This window comes from Sapajus apella, unplaced genomic scaffold, assembly GCF_009761245.1.
Source record: "Sapajus apella isolate SASKATOON/1434 unplaced genomic scaffold, GSC_monkey_1.0 scaffold68, whole genome shotgun sequence".
In the NCBI taxonomy this organism is placed as follows: Eukaryota; Metazoa; Chordata; class Mammalia; order Primates; family Cebidae; genus Sapajus; species Sapajus apella.
In genome coordinates, this window is record NW_022437008.1 from 7331687 (window position 1) to 7350606 (window position 18920).

At 58.2% G+C, this 18920-nt stretch overlaps 1 protein-coding gene across 1 annotated transcript; it reads left to right on the plus strand.

Annotated features, from left to right (window-relative positions):
- The first annotated feature begins 1453 nt into the window (after positions 1-1453).
- SLC7A10 (solute carrier family 7 member 10) lies at positions 1454-18898 on the plus strand. Its single transcript, XM_032249134.1, has 11 exons — positions 1454-1745; positions 11421-11625; positions 14006-14157; positions 14383-14508; positions 14579-14732; positions 15447-15570; positions 15656-15759; positions 16076-16172; positions 16355-16504; positions 18090-18267; positions 18555-18898. The coding sequence occupies exons 1-11, from the start codon at positions 1595-1597 to the stop codon at positions 18683-18685; spliced, it is 1572 nt and encodes a 523-aa protein (XP_032105025.1). The 5' UTR covers positions 1454-1594; the 3' UTR covers positions 18686-18898.
- The last annotated feature ends 22 nt before the right edge of the window (positions 18899-18920 follow it).

Sequence of the window (18920 nt, forward strand, 5' to 3'; positions counted from 1 at the left end):
GGTCTCTGGGGCCGGACTTGGAGGGCGCCAAGAATGCCGGACTCCGAAGACAGAAGCGAGAGGGATGCAGCTTCGCCGGGTGGCCTCCCCCTCCGCGTTCCCCCAGCATGTCCACCCTGGATCCTCCGGCTCCTACTCTTACCCAAGGTCCCCGCCCCCAACTTCGAAGCTCCCGGCTGCCTGCGAACGCCCAGGCCCCGCCCCGCTCCCACCTCCACGCCCCGCCCCTGCCCGGGCCCCGCCCCCGCCCCCGTCCCACCCGGGTCCACCCTGCAGCCGTCGGACCCCTGGCCGGGCCCCAGCAAACCCAGAGGCCGCGACTGGGGGGAAGGACGGGGCGCCCGGCGCGGCCTCATCCGCATGCAAGGGACGGCGCGTCGCGGCAGCCGCCAGGAAGAGACAAAGGCTGTTCCGCCGCCTGCCGCACCGTGCCAGGCTCGCCCCGCCCGCCGCCCCGGTGGCCCCGACGCGGCCCCCCTGGATCTGCTCCGCCGGCCTGGGCTGCACAGTCCGGACGGCTTCCGGGAGGAGGCAGCCTTCCTCGGACCCGGCACACCCGACCCTCTCCCGCGACCACAGCCCACTTCTCCGTGTCTCCCGGGCATTCCAGGTAGCCGGGCCTCCTCGCGCCGGGCTGGACCGCGCTAGACCTGCGCCAGAGGCCGGAGTTCTAGTCCGCTCACCTCTCACTCTGATCACGAGGACCCTTTAGTGGGTACCTGAGGCCAGGGGTGACCTAGAGCCTGGTGGGGTAGGTGAGCCATGTCCAGGGCTCCCCAAAGGCCAGGGTCCCCGTGATGAGGATTAGGGCCCCCAGGGTCTTCACCCCGACCTTCAGGCCTTTGACCCAGGGTGCATAGGACACCTGGATCCCTCAGAGGAGTTCCAGAACTCAGCCCCCACCCCTCCTGAAGTTGTCCGCCTGGGAGCCAAGGAGGTGCCTGGGAACCAAAGCGGCACCAGAAAGGGTTTGGCCTTAGCCCTACGCTTGCTGGGCGATCGCTGCTTATCTCTGGGCCTCAACTTCCATCAGTAGAATGGATCCACCTGCGGGCTGTCTCCTACACACACACACACACATACACACACACACACACACACACACACACACACACAGAGTGCGGGCATGGAGTACTAAAGGGGGCACACACTGGACCCCCACACGCAGTCACCTGCTATTCTTGCCGTCCCCCTCGGCCTCCCAGGGGGCAAGGATTGTCTCGCCTGGAGCTGTGCTTCCCTACCCCACCCAAGAATGAATGCCACTCAAGCAACGGGAGGGCCCCTTCCTTCGCCCAACTGGGAAGTCCTTCCTAGATCTGCCCCAAGTCCTTTCCTTCCTTCCCAGGGCAGGACTGGGGGAGGGGGCGTTCCCTTTAAGGGAGGCGGGGGTGGGGGCTGCGGGCCGGCCCTCCTTCCGCCCCTCCCAGGGCCGCCCGGGGCCCCCAGTCCCGGGCCCGGCGCCAGCGCATGCGCCCGCCTGTGGGCGCTGTCCCGGCAGCGAGGGCCGCGAGCGCACCGACCGACGGACGGACTGGCGGCCGGCCGGACAGACGGGGCAGCGCAGGGAGCGGGGACGCGGCGGGACAGCGACATGGCCGGCCACACGCAGCAGCCGAGCGGGCGCGGGAACCCAGGGCCTGCGCCCTCGCCCTCCCGCGTCCCAGGCCCCGGCCCCGGCGCCTCGGAGCGGGTGGCGCTCAAGAAGGAGATCGGGCTGCTGAGCGCCTGCACCATCATCATTGGTGAGCTGGACCCAGGCGGGTGGGCGCCGGGCGGAGGCCAAATGAGGGGCGCAGCCGCTCCGAAAGAGGGGCGCCCCCTCTCCGGGCGCTCGGACGGGTCTGCCTGGGGCACCTGTGGTCTGGCCTCAGAGCACACAATGACTGCTCGCAGAGCCTAGGGTGCCAAAGCTCCGTGTCCCCGTCTTCCGGCCGCCTGTACCTGGGGGAGTTTTGGGTCCCCTCCACCGCTGGACTCCTGAGTCAAGTTCGCTGTGGGGCTTTTGCAAGGAAGTTACCCTCAGTTTCCTCATCTGTGAAATGGCCATGACTGCAGTCCTGCATTGAGCGGCAGGAACTTGAGGAGTGTAGGGGCCGGTCAGGCTGCGGTAGGCTGAGCTCCCCAAGTTCTGACTGTGGGTCAGTCTGAGTCCCTACTGTGTGCAGGGTCCGGGTGCCACGCAGTGCAGTGACTTATTCTTGGAAAGCAGGAGGGCCTGTGGGTAGAGTGGACAAGCGCAGCCGGCGCAGAGAGGACGGAGGTTCAGAGCACGCAATGACTGCAGGACCCAGGAGAGGGGGCGGGTTAGCCAGCGACTGGGGGGAGGTGGCAGCCGTGGGCAGACACGGCCTCCAGAAGGCCAGCCCGTTCCCTGGGCCGGGATCCCAGACAGACGGGGCAGACTCCAGTGTCCCCACCTAAGAATAGGTCCATGTCTTGCTTCCACATAGGGGTTTCTGGGTAGGCAGTGAGCTCAGGGGTCATGGGAATGGTAATGGTATTTTTCCATTCTCTGTCCCAAGTCATAGATACTGGCTAATCCAGACTTGTTTCTTTGTCTACACAGGGTGCCTCTGAGCCCCTCCAGGGAGGGACAGGAGAGGTGGGTTAGGAAGAGGTGGGATGACTACCTGGGGCCTTGACTGTTCTCACCTTACCACCAGCCAGTCTTCCCAGTCCCTTGACAGTGAGAGCACTTGTGTCTTCACCGCCTTCCCACCCTCAGATCCCTAGAGATGGAGAAAATTGGGGCCCCGTTCAGTAGGGCAGACCCAGGGTCTTCAGCTCATTCTCTTCCACCCGACCTTAGCAGCTCTTCACATCCAGAGTGGCCCCTGAACACAACCCCTGGCCAGGTCTCTCCACCATCTCACCCCCTCCCCGTAGAATGCTGTCTCCCAGAACCTGGTCCTGACCTGGCCCTGGGAGCTTCTTGGCCTAGGATGCCCCTGCCTGACTGTCTGCTGGAAGGAAGGGCTGGTCCCGGAGATTTGGCCAGGGTGCTGATTAGCGCTTTTTCTTGACCCACACCCTCTCCAGGAGCTGTCCCCTGGGGAAGGGGAAGCTCACACATCATGGTTGAGTCACAGGATTGAGACCATGCCCAGAGCCAGCGATAAGCACCAGGCAGGTGCAGAGAGACACGGCTGTGCCTGGGCTCCTCAGCTAAGCCCAGCATCCTTGACCTGTCCTCCTACTCTCCCCTCCCCACATCCCATCCTCCCCAAGTCACAGGGAGGCTGCCCAGCTCCTCTCTCCCCAGAAGGAGGCCCTGGTGGTGGTGGCCGTGCTGGGAGTGAAGAAGGCCAATTCCACCATCACCCTCCCCCCAGGACAGACCCAGAAGTTTCCATGCAGCCCAGGTCTGCCCTGACAACTCCCCAGCCCTTCAGTTCCTTCCTGCTGTGCCAGGTCCACTACCTTGGCCTCCAAACCTTGAAGACCGAGCCAGGGTGAAGGGCCACTTGGTCAATCAAGGATGGTGGATTCAGCTACAGAATCCAAGCCCGGGGCACTCAGCGGTGGTCTTGAGGAGCTGTGGTCTTAACCTGGCTTGGGGTGCTTTGGAGGGTTACAGCAGGCAAGAAGCTGGACGGTGCAGGAAAAAGCAAGGAGAGATCAACCTCAACCAGAAGGTGACAGGAGGTGGGGACTGGGCAAGGGAGGACTGAGCCGGGGTCGGCACACCCTCCCCTCCTGATGTCCTAAGGGTCTCCCCTCCCCAGCCCACCCTACCTTTCTACCCCAGGTGGGCTCACTCTCTCTCCACCAATACCCTGGAGAGCCTGGTCAGAATCAAAAATGTCTGCAAGTGTCACATTTTAGCTTTGAAAGTCTTGAGAACTTGACGTCCTCCTTCTCTTTTTTTTTCTAAGACAGAGTCTGACTCTGTCTCCCAGGCTGGAGTGCAATGGCACAATCTCAGCTCATTTCGACCTCCACCTCCGGGGTTCAAGTAATTCTTCTGCGTCAGCCTCCCAAGTAGCTGGGATTACAGGCACACACCACCATACCCAGCTAATTTTTGTATTTTGAGTAGAGATGGAGTTTCACCATGTTGGCCAGGCTGGTTCTGAGCTCCTGACCTCAAGTGATATGCCTGCCTCAGCCTCCCAAAGTCCTGCTTCATAACCTACCTTGTTTGTTACTAGTTACTGAACATGTTATCTCCAAAACTTCCACATTGACCCTTCTAGAAGATTCTATCACTCTGTCTTACATATATCCTCTGCTACAGCTCAAACTGGGAAGTGAGGCTTTCAAGGATGGGAAGACCTGGGAGGGCGGGCTATGGGCCGGCGTGAGACTCATGTCAAGTGTGTTTTGGGTAGCGCCTGCTGGCCACCACAAGCGCAGCTGGAAGGGAATTGGCCAGGCTGGAGGAGGTAGAGCTGGCTGAGGCAGAGGCTCTGTAGGACAGTCACATCCAATTATCTGTTCAAAAAAACACCTCTTACCACTTTATGCAAATGTGTTCTGTCCAGGTGTGGTGGCTCACACCTGTAATCCCAGCACTTTGGGAGGCCGAGGTGGGCAGATCACCTGAGGTCAGGAATTCGAGACCAGTCTGGCTAATGTGGTGAAACCCCCATCTCTACTAAAAATACATAAAATTAGCTACTCTGTAGGCTGAGGCTGGAGAATCGCTTGAACCCAGGAGGTGGAGGTTGCAGTGAGCACAGATCGAGCCATTTCACTCTAGCTTGAGCAACAAAAGGGAAATTCCATCTCAAGAAAAAAAGAGAAAGAGAGAGAAAAGAAAATGTGTTCTTCTTTTATTTTGTTTGAATCTCATGTCCACCTTGCAGGATAGGAATTTTACAGAGGTGGAAACTAAGGTTGGAAGTGAAATGATAGTACTCCAAGTAGTAGGCTTAGGGTTCGAAACCAGACTTGGACTTTATTCCCAGTCCAGTGCCCTTTATTATTTCATTTTATTTTATTTATTTTATATTATTTTTGAGACAAGGTCTTGCTTTATTACACAAGCTATGGTGCAGTGGCATGATCATAGCTCACTGCAGCCTCAACCTCCCAGACTCAAGCAATCCTCCTGCCTCAGCCTCCCAAGTAGCTGGAACCACAGGTGCCCGCCACCACGCCTGGCCAATTTTTGTATTTTTTATAGAGACTGGGTTTTGCCATGTTGCCCAGGCTGGTCTCAAATTCCTGGGTTCAAGTGATCCTTCCACCTCAACCTCCAAGAGTGTTAGGGTTACAGGTGGGAGCCACTGCGCCTGGCCCCAGTGCCCTTTATACTGCTCTGATGCTGGGCAAATTGGGGCCAGAGTCAGAGCCCTGGAGGGGGGAGGGTTGGGGACCGAGCTGGGAGCTTGTCCAACTAGGCTTCACTGAGTTCCCACTCCACTATGGGTGGACAAACAGACAGCTCGGGGAGTCTGCTCCTCCCTCAGTGGCTGGACTCATAAGACCTCTCATACTGACCCAGCAACCTTAGCCAGCTCCCTCGTGGCATCCACAACCCAAGGAACACACCCACATCCTCCAAAGTGGGAGTTACCCCCGGGTCTGCTGACCAGGCCCTTCCTCTGCTCTCTCTTTGGCTTGAGAATCCAGCCCCTGCAAGGGTTTGTGGGTCAGATGTGTGTTCAGGGACTCAGGAGTTGGCATCATGAACCTCAGCTTCTCAGGAACCGATCCCTGCTCACCCAGTCTCAGGCAGGACCCTCCCTGGTCTCCAGGTCTGCAGGTGCCTGAGCTTCCCAGGAGGATGGACCTCTGCAGAACTCCAGCCCCTCCTCCCCGGGGCCCTGGGGAGGCATACAGCTATGTCGGGGCTTGCCTGTTCCCCACCACAGTCCTATTTACAGGTGGGGAAATTGAGGCTGCCACCTGCCCTGGGGTCAGATGCCCTCGGCATGCATCTGACCCCAGGGCAGGTGGCAGCCTCAGTTTCTAACTATAATTTGGGGGGCCTACCAGTTCTGGGCACACCCAGCCATCTATTCAACCACTGCATACTGAATGGTGTCAGGCACTGACCTACATGCCGGAGACATCACAGGGGTCAAGACAGACAAAATCCGTGTCCTGGAGCTGACATCCTGGTGTGGGAGTCTCACGGACAAGATGCACAAGCCAAATGCGTGTCTTGTTAAGTGCTAAGACCAGACAGTCAAACCAGGAAGGAGGATGCAGACAGCGGGGCAGTGGATTTCAGGTCGGACTGGGGCGGGGTTCAGTGTGTGTGGGGCATTGCAAACTGTGTTAAGAGCATTGCCTTTTGCTCTCTGCCAGGTGGGAGCCCTGGATATTGAGCAGAGGGGTGAGGGGGTGCGGCTTACAGGGCTCACTCTGGAGAAGAGCCTGTGGGGGAGGAGGTGGGAGGAGGAAGGCCGGTCAGGAGGCTGTCTGGGTGTCTCGGGCAAGAGACCACAGTGGCTCAGGGCAGGGCGGTGGCCGTCGTGGTGTCGGAGGAGGTTCCGTTCTGGACGAGTTTGGAAGGTGAGAGCCAAAGGATTTGTGATGGAATGGATGTTGGCGGGGGTAGAAACAGAGGAGTCATGGGTGACGCAATGTTGTGGCCCAAGCAACCAGGAGGATGTTCTGCCATTTCTTGATCAGGAAAGACTGAGAGGAGCATTTTGGGGGCAAGGAGGTGAAAGTCGGGAATTCCGTTTTGACCATGGAAAGTCTGTCGTGTCTGCTGCTGAGTGGTTCACTGCAGGTTTCACTTAGCAGAGCGGTCCACGCTAGGGATATAAATTTAGGAGTTGCCAGCAGAAGCCAGGGTGATAGATGGGGTCTTCAAGAAACCATGGAAGGAAAAGAGAAGAGGCCTCAGGACTGAGCCCTGGGTACCCAGTGTCTAGAAGTCATGCAAGATAAGGGATTCTGAAAAGGAGAAGCCAGTAAGACGAGGGGGAGGCCAGGAGGCTGAGTGACAGGCGAGCCACCTGTCACCTGTTGCTGATGAGTCAGTATCGTGGCCAAGGGCTCAACTGTTGCATTCAGCAACGTGGCACTCACCAGTGACCATGACAAGCCTGGGCCAGGAGACAGGGCCCGGGCAAGGTTTGCTGGGCTAGGCTGGCTGGGCTGAATGAGCCGGAGAGGGGTGCACACTTCCGCCCATCCCCTGCCTCCAAAGAAAGTGGGTTAGGCTGGAGGTGGGTGCTGGCCAAGTGGCAGTTCCAGGCACATCCTGGATGTCCCTGCTCACCTCCTTGGGGTGCTGCCCAGACCTCAGTGGTCACAGTCTTCATCCCAGAGAGAGGTACCTGACACAGGTTAACTGTGAGGATGTGAGGACACCCGTGCACTTGGGGGAGAGACTTTACCCAGGTCGCAGCCGGTCCCCGCCGATCACCCCAGGGTGTTGGGGTCCCGGGTGTCTCAGGTCTTAGAGGAAAGATGGGGCTGCCTAGGGGGTCTCCAAGGGAGATGGCCGTGCGTAGTGAGATCCAAAAGCACTTCCCATGGCTTCTGAGGTGCCAGACAGGGTTGAGAGAATGCCCAAATCAAATAAAAGAATCCCTTCCCAGCCATCATCCAGGTATCGTGGGCATGGGGTGATGTCCAGATTGCAGGGGCCGAGGTGGGCAGTCAGGGAGAGCTTCCTGGAGGTGGTGTTGCTTCAGGGAGGCCAGTGAGCTGGGGAGAGACCTGCCACAGTCGGGGACAGGGCCCCTGAGCAGACTGTTCTCTTGGCCCAGCCCAGATATGCAGGGTGCATCCTCCCTGCTGAAGTCAGGGTTGGACTAGCCCTCTGCTGCCCCCTAGCCCAGTGGCCCCACCTGGCAGATGGTGAAACTGAGGCTTGAAAGGGAAGCACTGGCATGGGTCACACAGTCAGGTCCGGAATGTGCTTCAAGGCATGAGGACGGGTGCCAGTATCCTGGCCCGACAGGCCCTCCCTGCCCCTCCCCGAGTCAGGCTGCACATTCCCCACACGCACACCCCAGGAGGTGGCTCGCTCTGTGACTTGACCTCCACGGGCCGCCTCTGTGACCTCCGTGATCTGCCGCTGCCTCCAGAAATAGGTCAGCACGCACCGCAGCGGCCGCGGGGAACAATGGTCCTTTCTTCATTCCTCCAAGGAGCCCAGTAAGCCCCATCAGGCCAAACATCTTAATGCGATGAAAGCCACCCAGCAAAGGCTCAGGGAAAAGGGGCGGGTGGCAGAGACTCTAGGAAGGCCGGCTTGTGGGGCACTCACTTCCTCGCCTACCTGCCCAGAGCTCCAGCCCCCACAGGACCTGCAGGGCCCATCAAGCTGTCATCCCACTGGGTGGACAGGAATGTGGAGGCCTCAGACCCCACATCCCTCTGGTCACCCATGGATCAGACACCCAACAGGGCTCAGTGGCATCTCCAGGCCTATCCCGCGTCCCTCATCCTGTTCCTCCCTGAGTTCCTGCCCCTCTAAACCAGGTTCCCCCAAGGGCTGGGCTTCTTCATTGCTGCTCCCTGAATCAGGTAGATCTGCTCGGCCGGAATACAAGGTCTGGAAGGGAGACCCTCACACGCCACTGGGTGGGACTGAGCAGGAACCCCAGCAGCCCCCTTCCAGCTCCACCGATCTGGTCGGGCGCGGTGGCTCATTCCTGTAATCCCAGGACTTTGGGAGGCCGAGGTGGGTGAATCACTTGAGGCCAGGAGTTCAAGACCAGCCTGGCCAACATGGCGAAATCCCGTCTCTACTGAAAAAAAAAAAAAAAAAAAGGAAATCCACTGGTTCCTCCCACACCTCTCCTGTAATCACTGGAGCATTGATGGGGGCCCCCATCCCTGTCCACAGCCCCCTCCCTCCTCCATGCCCAAGCCTGAGGCCCCGGCTGCTCCGTGCAGTACCCCACCCACCCTTCACTGCTGGCAGCAGCCAGTGAGGGGGTGTGATGCAATTTTCTGCCACCTTCACACATGATCCTGGGGCCGATGCGACAAGTGGTCTAGGCCCAGAGGGAGAAACCCCTGAGGACCCCAGAGACACTGACTAACGCAGGTGGTCCTTCAAGCCTCAACGGAGGAAGTCTTGAACTGTGGCCTGAGGCCACACATTCAAAACAATAGTGGCTTCCCCACCCCCACGGAGCCCAGTATCGGAGTCTTCAGCCACTGGGCACAAGGCTTGTGTTACGGCCCTGGAAGATAGGGTACCAGGTGTGGCTTCCCCCAGAGCTCCACCCAGGAGGCCCCACCTGGCAGAAGTATGGCGGGCTCTCTGCAGGGTGGGTGGCTCAGAACCCGGGATGCTCCCCACGTGAACATGCTCAGCTCCTTCCAAGGCCACCCAGCCCCCGCTGGCTTCCAACCTCCCTGGCTTTCTGCAAATCCCACTCCGCCAGGTCCTGAGAACAGAGGCCCTGCTGGCGGATGGAGGGAACTCAAAGGCCCTTTAGAAACCTTACAGCCCACCCAGGCCTGGGCCCCTCTGTTAGATGAGGGAGGCGCTTCTCTACCCCCAGAAATAGACTAAGGGTGCAGCTTATCTCTGGGGGTAGGGGCACAGGAATTAGTTCATCCTTATCTGGATGTATTTAGGGCTCCTGGGATGTGACCGGAAAACTGAGTGGGGTGTCGTAGCTGTCCAGACTGGAAATCTGTGTCGGCGGGGGGTGGGGGCGGTGGGGGAGCACCGTGGACAAGGACTGAATGCAAAGTGGCAGCTACAACGGTGACCTTATCCAGCCCCCTGAGGGCCCAGCAGGTGGAGGAGGCGGGCCCTGCTCTGAGGGAGATGGAGCTGTCCTCCCAGGACGCGGTCTGCTGTGGCCGTTGCATGGAGGCTGAGCTGCAGGTCTCACCAGGGCTATCTGTTCACAAGGCCTGAGGTTCCAGGTTTATTTCTTCTTGGACAGGCCCTATTGCAACTCTCCAGTGACGTTACCTGATTCCCGTGCACAGACGGTAAGACCCATAGAGCCCAGAACGTTGTCCCTCTTTGCGGAGCTCAAGGCTCAGCAGGCACTCAGAGTCTTGCTCATCCCGGGAACCTGCTCTACAGACCGTAGCTGGCCCCTCTGAACGTTTCCCATTGTGTCAGAAAGCAGACAGGCCAGGCACAGTGGCTCTTACCTGTAATCCCAGCACTTTGGGAGGCCTAAGTGGGTAGATCGATTGAGCCCAAGAGTTTGAGACCAGCCTAGGCAACATAGCGGGACCCCCCACCCAACTCTACAGTTTTTTTTTTTTTAATTAGCCAGATGTAGTGGCACTCACCTGTAATCCTAGGCGAGGAGGGAGGATCACTTAAGCCCAGGAGTTGCAGACCAGCCTGGGCAATATGAGACCCTATCTCTACAAAAAGTAAAAAAAAAAAAAAAAAAAAAAAAAAATTAGCTGGGTATGGTGACACACATGGAGTGCCAGTTACTAGGGAGACTGAGGTGGGAGAATCTCTTGAGCCTAGAGTTCCAGGCTTCAGTGAGCTGTGATCATGCCACTGCACTCCAGCCAGGGTGACAGAGCAAAACCCTCTCTGAAAGAAAGAAAGAAGTCCGGGCGCAGTGACTCATGCCTGTAATCCCAGTACTTTAGGAGGCTGAGGTGGCTAGATCACTTGAGGTTAGGAGTTCGAGACCAGCCTGATCAACATGGTGAAACCCCATCTCTACTAAAAAAAATACAAAAAAAAAAAAAAAAATTAGCTGGGCGTGGTGGCTCACACCTGTAATCGCAGCTACTCAGGATGCTGAGGCAGGAGAATTGCTTGAACCTGGGAGGCAGAGGTTGCAGTGAGCCAAGACCACGCCATTGCACTCCAGCCTGGCAACAAGAGTGAAGCTGTCTCAAAAAAAAAAAAAAAAAGGAAAGAACAGAGGGAGGGAGGAAAAGGAAGAAAGAAATTGAAGTAGGAAGAGGATTCCAAACCCGATGTGGTCAAGGAGGGCTTCATGGAGGAGATGCTACTTCCTGAGCCACTCCATGAGTTTGGACTTTGGTTAGTGGGAAAATGGCAGGAGAGTGGTCAAAATCCTGCGTTAGGGGCCAGCTCTGGCCAGTGGGCTGGAAGCAGGACAAGGGGCTGCAGGTTGATACGCCTGGGACTCTGAAGCAGACGTAAGGGCCGAGCATGGGTCTTGTGAGGTCCCTGGGGAGCCACCGCCTGCCGTCGCTCAGGTGGTTCAGCCTCCTCACTTTGCTGGCCCCATCTCATGGGGGCAATGGAGGGCCGAGGAAGTCAGACAGGTCCCATCTCTGGCAGAGGGGCCTGGGCAGCTGGATGAGGTGACATTTCCCATGTCCGGGACTGAGGAAGAGGCAGATGATGAGCCCAGAATGGCACTTGCTGAGCTTGGGGCCAGTGGCATCTCACACCTCCAGCCTACCTCCTTTCTCCTCCTCCAGGAAGCACCCCAGGCTCTCTTCCTCCTGGCAGCAGGTGGATCCCCATAAGAAGGCCAGGCTGTGAAGGGAACCCCAGGCCTGACGCCTCCCCATCTCTCCCCACACAGGGAACATCATCGGCTCGGGCATCTTCATCTCACCCAAGGGGGTCCTGGAGCACTCAGGCTCTGTGGGTCTGGCCCTGTTCGTCTGGGTCCTGGGTGGGGGCGTGACGGCTCTGGGCTCCCTCTGCTATGCAGAGCTGGGAGTTGCCATCCCCAAGTCCGGTGGGGACTACGCCTACGTCACAGAGATCTTCGGGGGCCTGGCTGGGTGAGTGTGGGGCACTGGTGGGCAGGGGGACACCCCCTCGGGAATGGGATGGCCAGCTGAGTCCTGGCCTCAGTTTCCACTCCTGCTTCCAGCTTCCTAGGGAGGTCGTGGAGGTGGATGGAGAGGAGTGGGGGTGCTAGACAGCCTTCTGAGGCCAGGGCGGTTGGCACTGAGACCCATCCCACCCCACTGATGTGTGCTGGGCACTCCTGCAGGCCCCTGGGCCTCTGTTGATCTCTTTTCAAATAGAGGTCCCTCTGAACCCCATCGCCTGCCTTGTACTTAGGGATGGGGGACTCTTACTGTCTAAAACCCCTATGCAATGTGAGTGCTCAGCCAAGGAAGGGCCTCGATTTTGGTAAACCCACATGTTACATGAGGAGCAAGGAGGGAAGTGCGATGTTCTTATCATATACCTGTAAGATGTACTCCCCTCCTTTTTTTTTTTTTTTGGAGACAGTGTTTCACTCTTTTTGCCCAGGCTGGAGTGCAATGGCGTGATCTCGGCTCGCTGCAACCTCTGCCTCCCAGGTTCAAGAGATTCTCCTCCTCAACTTTCTGAGTAGCTGGGATTACAGGCAGGCGCCCGCCATCATACCCAGCTAATTTTTTTGTATTTAGTAGAGACAGAGTTTCACCATGTTGGTTGGCCAGGCTGGTCTCGAACTCCTGACCTCAAGTGATGCAACCTCAGCCTTCCAAGTGCTGGGATTACAGGCGTGAGCCACCATGCCCAGCCAGAGGTCCCCTTTCCATAGCACCTTGCTGTTCTTCCTTCATTCACTAGGGAGCATTTGCTGAGCACCTACTGTGAGCCTAGGGCTGGGAGGCAGAGATAGAAAGGTCTGCCCCTGTCCCCAAACTGCTCGCAGAACAGCGAGGAAGCAGCCCCTTAAATGGGATTAAGGCCTGGAGGAGCCTTGCTTTGAGAGTGGATCTGAGGCAGCAGCCACCCAGCAAAGAGAGCAGTGCGCCTCCTAGGGAGGACTCCCAGGAAAGCAATGTTTGCCCCGAGGCTGGGAGGAAGAGGAAGATTTTCCCCACCTGGACTAGCTGACTAGTAAGGAAGGCATCCTGGGACTAGGGAAGCATGAACAGAGGGTGTGGTGGCCCAGGTGTGCACAGGGAGTCTGCTGCACCTAGAGGTGAGGTCAGGGTGGGTTCATGGCAGGCGCCGGGGCTTGAAGAGCATCGGGGGATTGAACCTGTTATATTTGTCCAACTGAGTTGTGCCAAGAGCCGAAAAGGTACCGGCAGATTCTAAAATCATGTAGAAGCCTGATTTGAGGAGATGGGGCAGCCAGCATAGCACAGGGAGAGGTGGGTGCAACAGGGGTGGCACCCACTTTCCTACCGAGAGGCTCCTAGGTGTTCTGGAGCTCAGGGGAAAAATCTGGGCTGAAAAGTACAAAGTTTGTACTGAGGGACATGGGCCAGGGGCCCTTAACTTGGCAGCCTTGGATGGAAGGAACTGCTAGAGCTTGCATGCCGCTGTGGGTGCGTCTGTGGTGCTCTTCTCTGGAGAGAGGGTCCTCAAAGGGGCTGAGACTCAGAAAACAGAAGAATCATGCTTCGGGCCTGGAGAGGACATTGGGAGGGAGAAGAGGGCCAGGGCCTCATCTCTGAGTACCCAACCTGCAGGGGTGGGCAGAGGGGATGCCTAGGAGGAGGGGGCCACGGAGCTAGGATGTCCCAGAAACCGAGCAAGGGGCAGGTGATCCAGAGGCGGCTGGCATCCCCGATGAGGCAGTCCTTTCCCTGGAGGGCTGGCCAGGGGCTAGGGCCACCCCATCCCTTGGTGCAGACAGAGCCCCTGAAACAGGTCAGACTCACAGCCTTGAGCACAGAGCCCCGCCCCACCTGGGTCAAGATCCAGGTTGAAGGGGCATCCATTGCTCTCCACCCCAGCCACGGCTCTTGGGAAGGCCCAGTCCCTGCACCCCATAGGTCTTCCTCAGGGGGACCACAGCTCAGAGTCACCCATTTTCAGCCACAGGACTCTGCTTGAGCCAGGGCTAAAGCTGAGAGGTCTGGGGACAGGGACCCCAGCTCAGGAAACAGCCTGTGTCCAAGGGTGGGGGGTGGGGCATTGTAGTCATCATTAGAAAGGTGTTTGGTGCCCATGTTGTTCCCAGCACCTGCCCCACGGCAGCTCTGTCAACATTTAAGTATGAGTAACACCTTCTCTGTTGAAAGTCTGCACATGCAGCACTGAGACCACAACAGGGTCAACCCTTCCTCCCTGGACCAGCACGGGCCTCTGGTCGCCTCACCAGCCCCAGCTGCCGGGCCCAGGGCAGCCGTGCTGCACACATCAGGGCCAGGTTGGCCGGGAATGGCTCTAGGCGGCCTGAGCCACTCCCGCCCCCTCTCCTTCCAGCTTTCTGCTGCTCTGGAGCGCCGTCCTCATCATGTACCCCACCAGCCTGGCCGTGATCTCAATGACCTTCTCCAACTACGTGCTGCAGCCTGTGTTCCCCAACTGCATCCCCCCCGCCGCAGCCTCCCGGATGCTGTCCATGGCCTGCCTGAGTAAGCATCACCCTTGGGCCTCTCCCCAGACCAGCCACCTGCCTGGGCAGCCCCACCTTGCCCAGAGCGGGAGGACAGTGGGGTGAGATTTTCCCTTCGAGTCTAGGGTTCTTGCATTCCAGCTGCTGCAGAGGATACCGTTCTCTGGCCACCTGGGCTGGATTTGGCCGTGGTCCGCTGTGAAAGGTCCCAGCCTCAGTGCCCATCCCCGCCTTCCCTCCACAGTGCTCCTGACGTGGGTGAACAGCTCCAGTGTGCGCTGGGCCACGTGCATCCAGGACGTGTTCACAGGCGGGAAGCTGCTGGCCTTGTCTCTCATCATTGGCGTGGGCCTTCTCCAGATCTTCCAAGGTAGGGCCAAGTGGGGGTGAGGGCCGGGCTGGGGAGATGGTGCTGACCACCAACTTCTGGGCCCCCCTAGGACATTTCGAGGAGCTGAGGCCCAGCAATGCCTTTGCTTTCTGGATGACGCCCTCCGTGGGACACCTGGCCCTGGCCTTCCTCCAGGGCTCCTTCGCCTTCAGTGGCTGGAACTTCCTCAACTATGTCACCGAGGAGATGGTTGACGCCCGAAAGTGAGTGGGGCCCCTGACCAGGCCCTGGGAAATAGCCAGGCCCTCTGGTGGGAGAGGCAGCCTCTCTGCCCAGCCCCACTGCCACCTGCAGCTCAGGCTGGTCATCGGTGTCCCATGCCTGCTGCCCTGGAAAGAAAGCCGGTGGTCGGGGGGGAGCTTGCATTCTAGCCTGGCCCTGTTCTCTCAGGCTATGGACACGTCACAGCCCCTTGTAGGGCCTCAGAAAGGCTGAATATCATCATCCTGCTGTAAATAGATCCAGAGATTTGCATTTGGCCTAAAATGATGCATATGCACACAATATGGTCCCTACGAATGAAGCCAATGACTGCGTCTGATGCCCGGCCAGCAATCCCAACAGCGAACCTTTGCAGCTGAGCAGCTGGGACTGGAGAGTTCCAGGAAAACCCTTGGTCTGCAAAGTGGGCTCTGGGGCCGTTTTGGGGAATTTTCCAGGCTGATTTTGCTGTATGCAATTTCGTCATCCACAGGATGTGATGGGGCCCCTCCCCCATCTCCCATCCTGTGTCCAGGTTGGGGTGGGGAAGGTCAGACAGCAGCGTCCCTGTGTCTTGGGCAGCAATACCCCCTTTCCTGCCCCAACACCCTCAGCAGACACAAGACATGGAGGCTATCAGCTGCTCCTGTGGCTGGGTCTCCAGGGCCCTGCACCCTCAGGAGCTGACACTGACGCATTCCACTGCCTGCCCCCAGGAACCTACCTCGCGCCATTTTCATCTCCATCCCACTGGTGACCTTCGTGTATACCTTCACCAACATCGCCTACTTCACGGCCATGTCTCCCCAGGAGCTGCTCTCATCCAATGCTGTGGCTGTGGTGAGTGGTCCCTTGCTCGGTCCCCGGCTCCTGCCCAGGCCCCTGCCCCAGCCTCACACACGGCCTCTCTCCTGTGCCCACTCAGACCTTCGGGGAGAAGCTGCTGGGCTATTTTTCTTGGGTCATGCCCGTCTCTGTGGCACTGTCAACCTTTGGAGGGATCAATGGCTACCTGTTCACCTCCTCCAGGTAACTGCACTGGGGGAAGAGGTGGGCGTGGGGAGAGAAGGCTGGGGCGCAGGTGTGCGCTAGTCATGCGGGGGGCCAGAGGAAGGGAAATCTGCCGGGAAAGGGGTCCGCCTGAAGCTGGGGTAATGATCCCACTGGTAACAAGTGTCTGATCACAACCGGGAAGCAAAGCAAGAGGGAGGCGGGTTGGACGAGGGGAAGAACCGCCCAGTGGGGGATCAGAGAGGGAGGTCAGAAGCAAGAACTTCAGAGGGATAGCAGGTCCAGAGCCTAGACCCAGGGTGTGGCCGGTGCCCATCTCTGTCCCCGACGTTAGGTTGTGCTTCTCTGGAGCCCGAGAGGGACACCTGCCCAGCCTGCTGGCCATGATCCATGTCAGACGCTGTACCCCTATCCCCGCCCTCCTCGTCTGTGTAAGTTGGGGAACCTGGGCTAGGCAGGGAGTGGAGGCAGGGCTACCCAGCAATGCGGGACCTTCCAGGTAATGCCAGGGGCGAGCCATTCCGGGGCAGGGGTGTGGGGTGGGACCAGGGCTCCTGCAGGAGCAACAGGAGGCAGGCTGGGGGCCGGCCGTCAGCCCCAGGTCCTCTCCCAGTGCGGGGCCACGGCCATCATCATGCTCGTGGGCGACACATACACGCTCATCAACTACGTGTCCTTCATCAACTACCTCTGCTACGGCGTCACCATCCTGGGCCTGCTGCTGCTGCGCTGGAGGCGGCCAGCACTCCACAGGCCGATCAAGGTGAGGCCCCTGGGATGGCTGGCCCCTGTGCCGGGCGCTGCCAGAGCCACCCCTGCATCCACAGTGGGTACCAGGAGCAGGTGGGGCGGGAGGTGCCAGCTTTTGTGGAGTGTTGGGCCCTGTTCAGGGCTCTCCTTGCACTGAGGCACCCACTCCTCATAGCAGCCCCGTGCGGTCAGTGCTTTGAATACTCCCGGTGTATAGATGGGGACAGCGGCTCAGGGGCTCACGCCTATCCCAGACCTTTGGGAGGCCAAGGTGGGAGGATGGCTTGAGCCCAGGAGTTTGAGACTAGCCTGGACAACATAATGAGACCTCCTGTCTGCAAAAAAAATAATAATAAAAGGATTAGCCTGAGGTGGTGGTGCAAGCCTGTGGTCCCAGCTACTCTGGCGGCTGAAGTGGGAGGATAGCTTGAACCTGGGAGGTCAAGGCTTCAGTGAGTGGTGCTAGGGCCACTGCACTCCAACCTGGGCAACAGAGGGAGACCCTTCCTCTAAAAAAATTAAAGAAAATGGCCGGGCGCGGTGGCTCAAGCCTGTAATCCCAGCACTTTGGGAGGCCGAGGCGGGTGGATCACCAGGTCAAGAGATCGAGACCATCCTGGTCAACATGGTGAAACCCCGTCTCTACTAAAAATACAAAAAAATTAACTGGGCATGGTGGCGCATGCCTGTAATCCCAGCTACTCAGGAGGCTGAGGCAGGAGAATTGCCTGAACCCAGGAGGCGGAGGTTGCGGTGAGCCGAGATCGCACCATTGCACTCCAGCCTGGGTAACATGAGTGAAACTCTGTCTCAAAAAAAAAAAAAAAAAAAAAATTAAACAAAACAAGACTCAGGAGCTGTTCAAGGTCACAAAGGCTGCCAGGATTCCATGAGCCCACACAAACACAGAAGACCATAGCCTAAGCTAAAAGCAAAGCCCTACCGGGCTCAGTGGCTCACGCCCGTAATCCCAGCACTTTGGGAGGCCGAGGCAGGCGGATCACAAGGTCAGGAGATTGAGAATCCGCCTGGTCAACATGGTGAAACCCCGTCTCTACTAAAAAATACAAAAATTAGCTGAGTGTGGTGTCACATGCCTATAGTCCCAGTTACTCAGGAGGCTGAGGCAGGAGAGTCGCTTGAACTAGGGAGGTGGAGGTTGCAGTGAGCCGAGATCACGCCACTACACTCCAGCCTGGCAACAGAGCGAGACTCTATCTCAAAATTAAAAAAAAAAGTAAAACCCTCCACCATGTGTGTATAAATCCTTAAGTGGAGAAATGCTCAGTGCCTGAAATGTAAAACACCAAAAAACCACTGACCTCCAGCCAAGAGCAAGTGTCAAGTCCACAGACAACCACTGTGTGGAGCTCCATGCCACTGAGACTTTGAAATATCCTCAGCAAAACTGGCCAATGGCCCGACCCACGAATTGGCCTCCAAAACACTGGGTTGTCACCAAGACGGGGTGTAGTTGACTGCAATTGCCCTTCAGGCCCCAGCTCCCAGGGAAGGGAGGAAACCCCCCCCACCGAGGGTCGGAGGTGCAGACAGCTGGGGTCTCTGCACCATCGGTGTTCCTGCTACCCCTTCCCCAGGTGAACCTTCTCATCCCTGTGGCCTACTTGGTCTTCTGGGCCTTCCTGCTGGTCTTCAGCTTCGTCTCAGAGCCCATGGTCTGTGGGGTCGGCGTCATCATCATCCTGACGGGGGTGCCCATTTTCTTTCTGGGAGTGTTCTGGAGAAGCAAACCAAAGTGTGTGCACAGACTCACAGGTGAGCCAGGCAGCCACAGGTCACGTGGCACAGGGGGCTGGGGCCTGTGGACCGGACCTCCTTCTTAGAGGCTCGCCCAGAGCTGGGTGTCGTAGTAGCTGAGGTGGGAACACAGGGAGGGCCCGGTCGCCGCCAAATGGCCCTACCCAATATGTACCCCAAGTTTCCAGAACTCATGTGTACTGACGGAGCAGCTCCCTGAAGACCCCTGCCCAATGGGTGTCCAGAGCTGGGGGTCACCCCTATCCCACGAGGTCAGGGCCCAAGGTCCATCTGTCTGTCCTCAGAGTCCATGACACGCTGGGGCCAGGAGCTGTGTTTCGTGGTCTACCCCCAGGACACCCCTGAGGAAGAGGAGAATGGCCCTTGCCCACCCTCCCCGCTGCCCGCCACAGACAAGCCTTTGAAGCCACAATGAGATGTTTGTAGAGACTGAAGCAGCTGTTTCTGTTTACATGTTTATTGAGGAGATGTTTGGCAAAAAATTTTTTTTTTTCTGGAAAAAAAAAAAGATATGACTCTTAGAAGCCTGTTTTAAGGAAGCCCTAAAATGTGGACTGGGTCTCCCGTGTTAGCGCTGCCCTGCTAGCTTTTCCTGAAAAGGCCTATAAATAAACAGGGCTGGCTGTTCGCTCCTGCTACGGGGAGTCCCT

Coding starts and splice junctions, on each gene's coding strand:
- SLC7A10 (XM_032249134.1), top strand. CDS start 1,595: ATGGCCGGCCACACGCAGCAGCCGAGCGGGCGCGGGAACCCAGGGCCT. Junction 14,158..14,382: donor GCTGTCCATGGCCTGCCTGA/GTAAGCATCACC, acceptor TTCCCTCCACAG/TGCTCCTGACGTGGGTGAAC. Junction 16,173..16,354: donor TCCCCGCCCTCCTCGTCTGT/GTAAGTTGGGGA, acceptor GTCCTCTCCCAG/TGCGGGGCCACGGCCATCAT.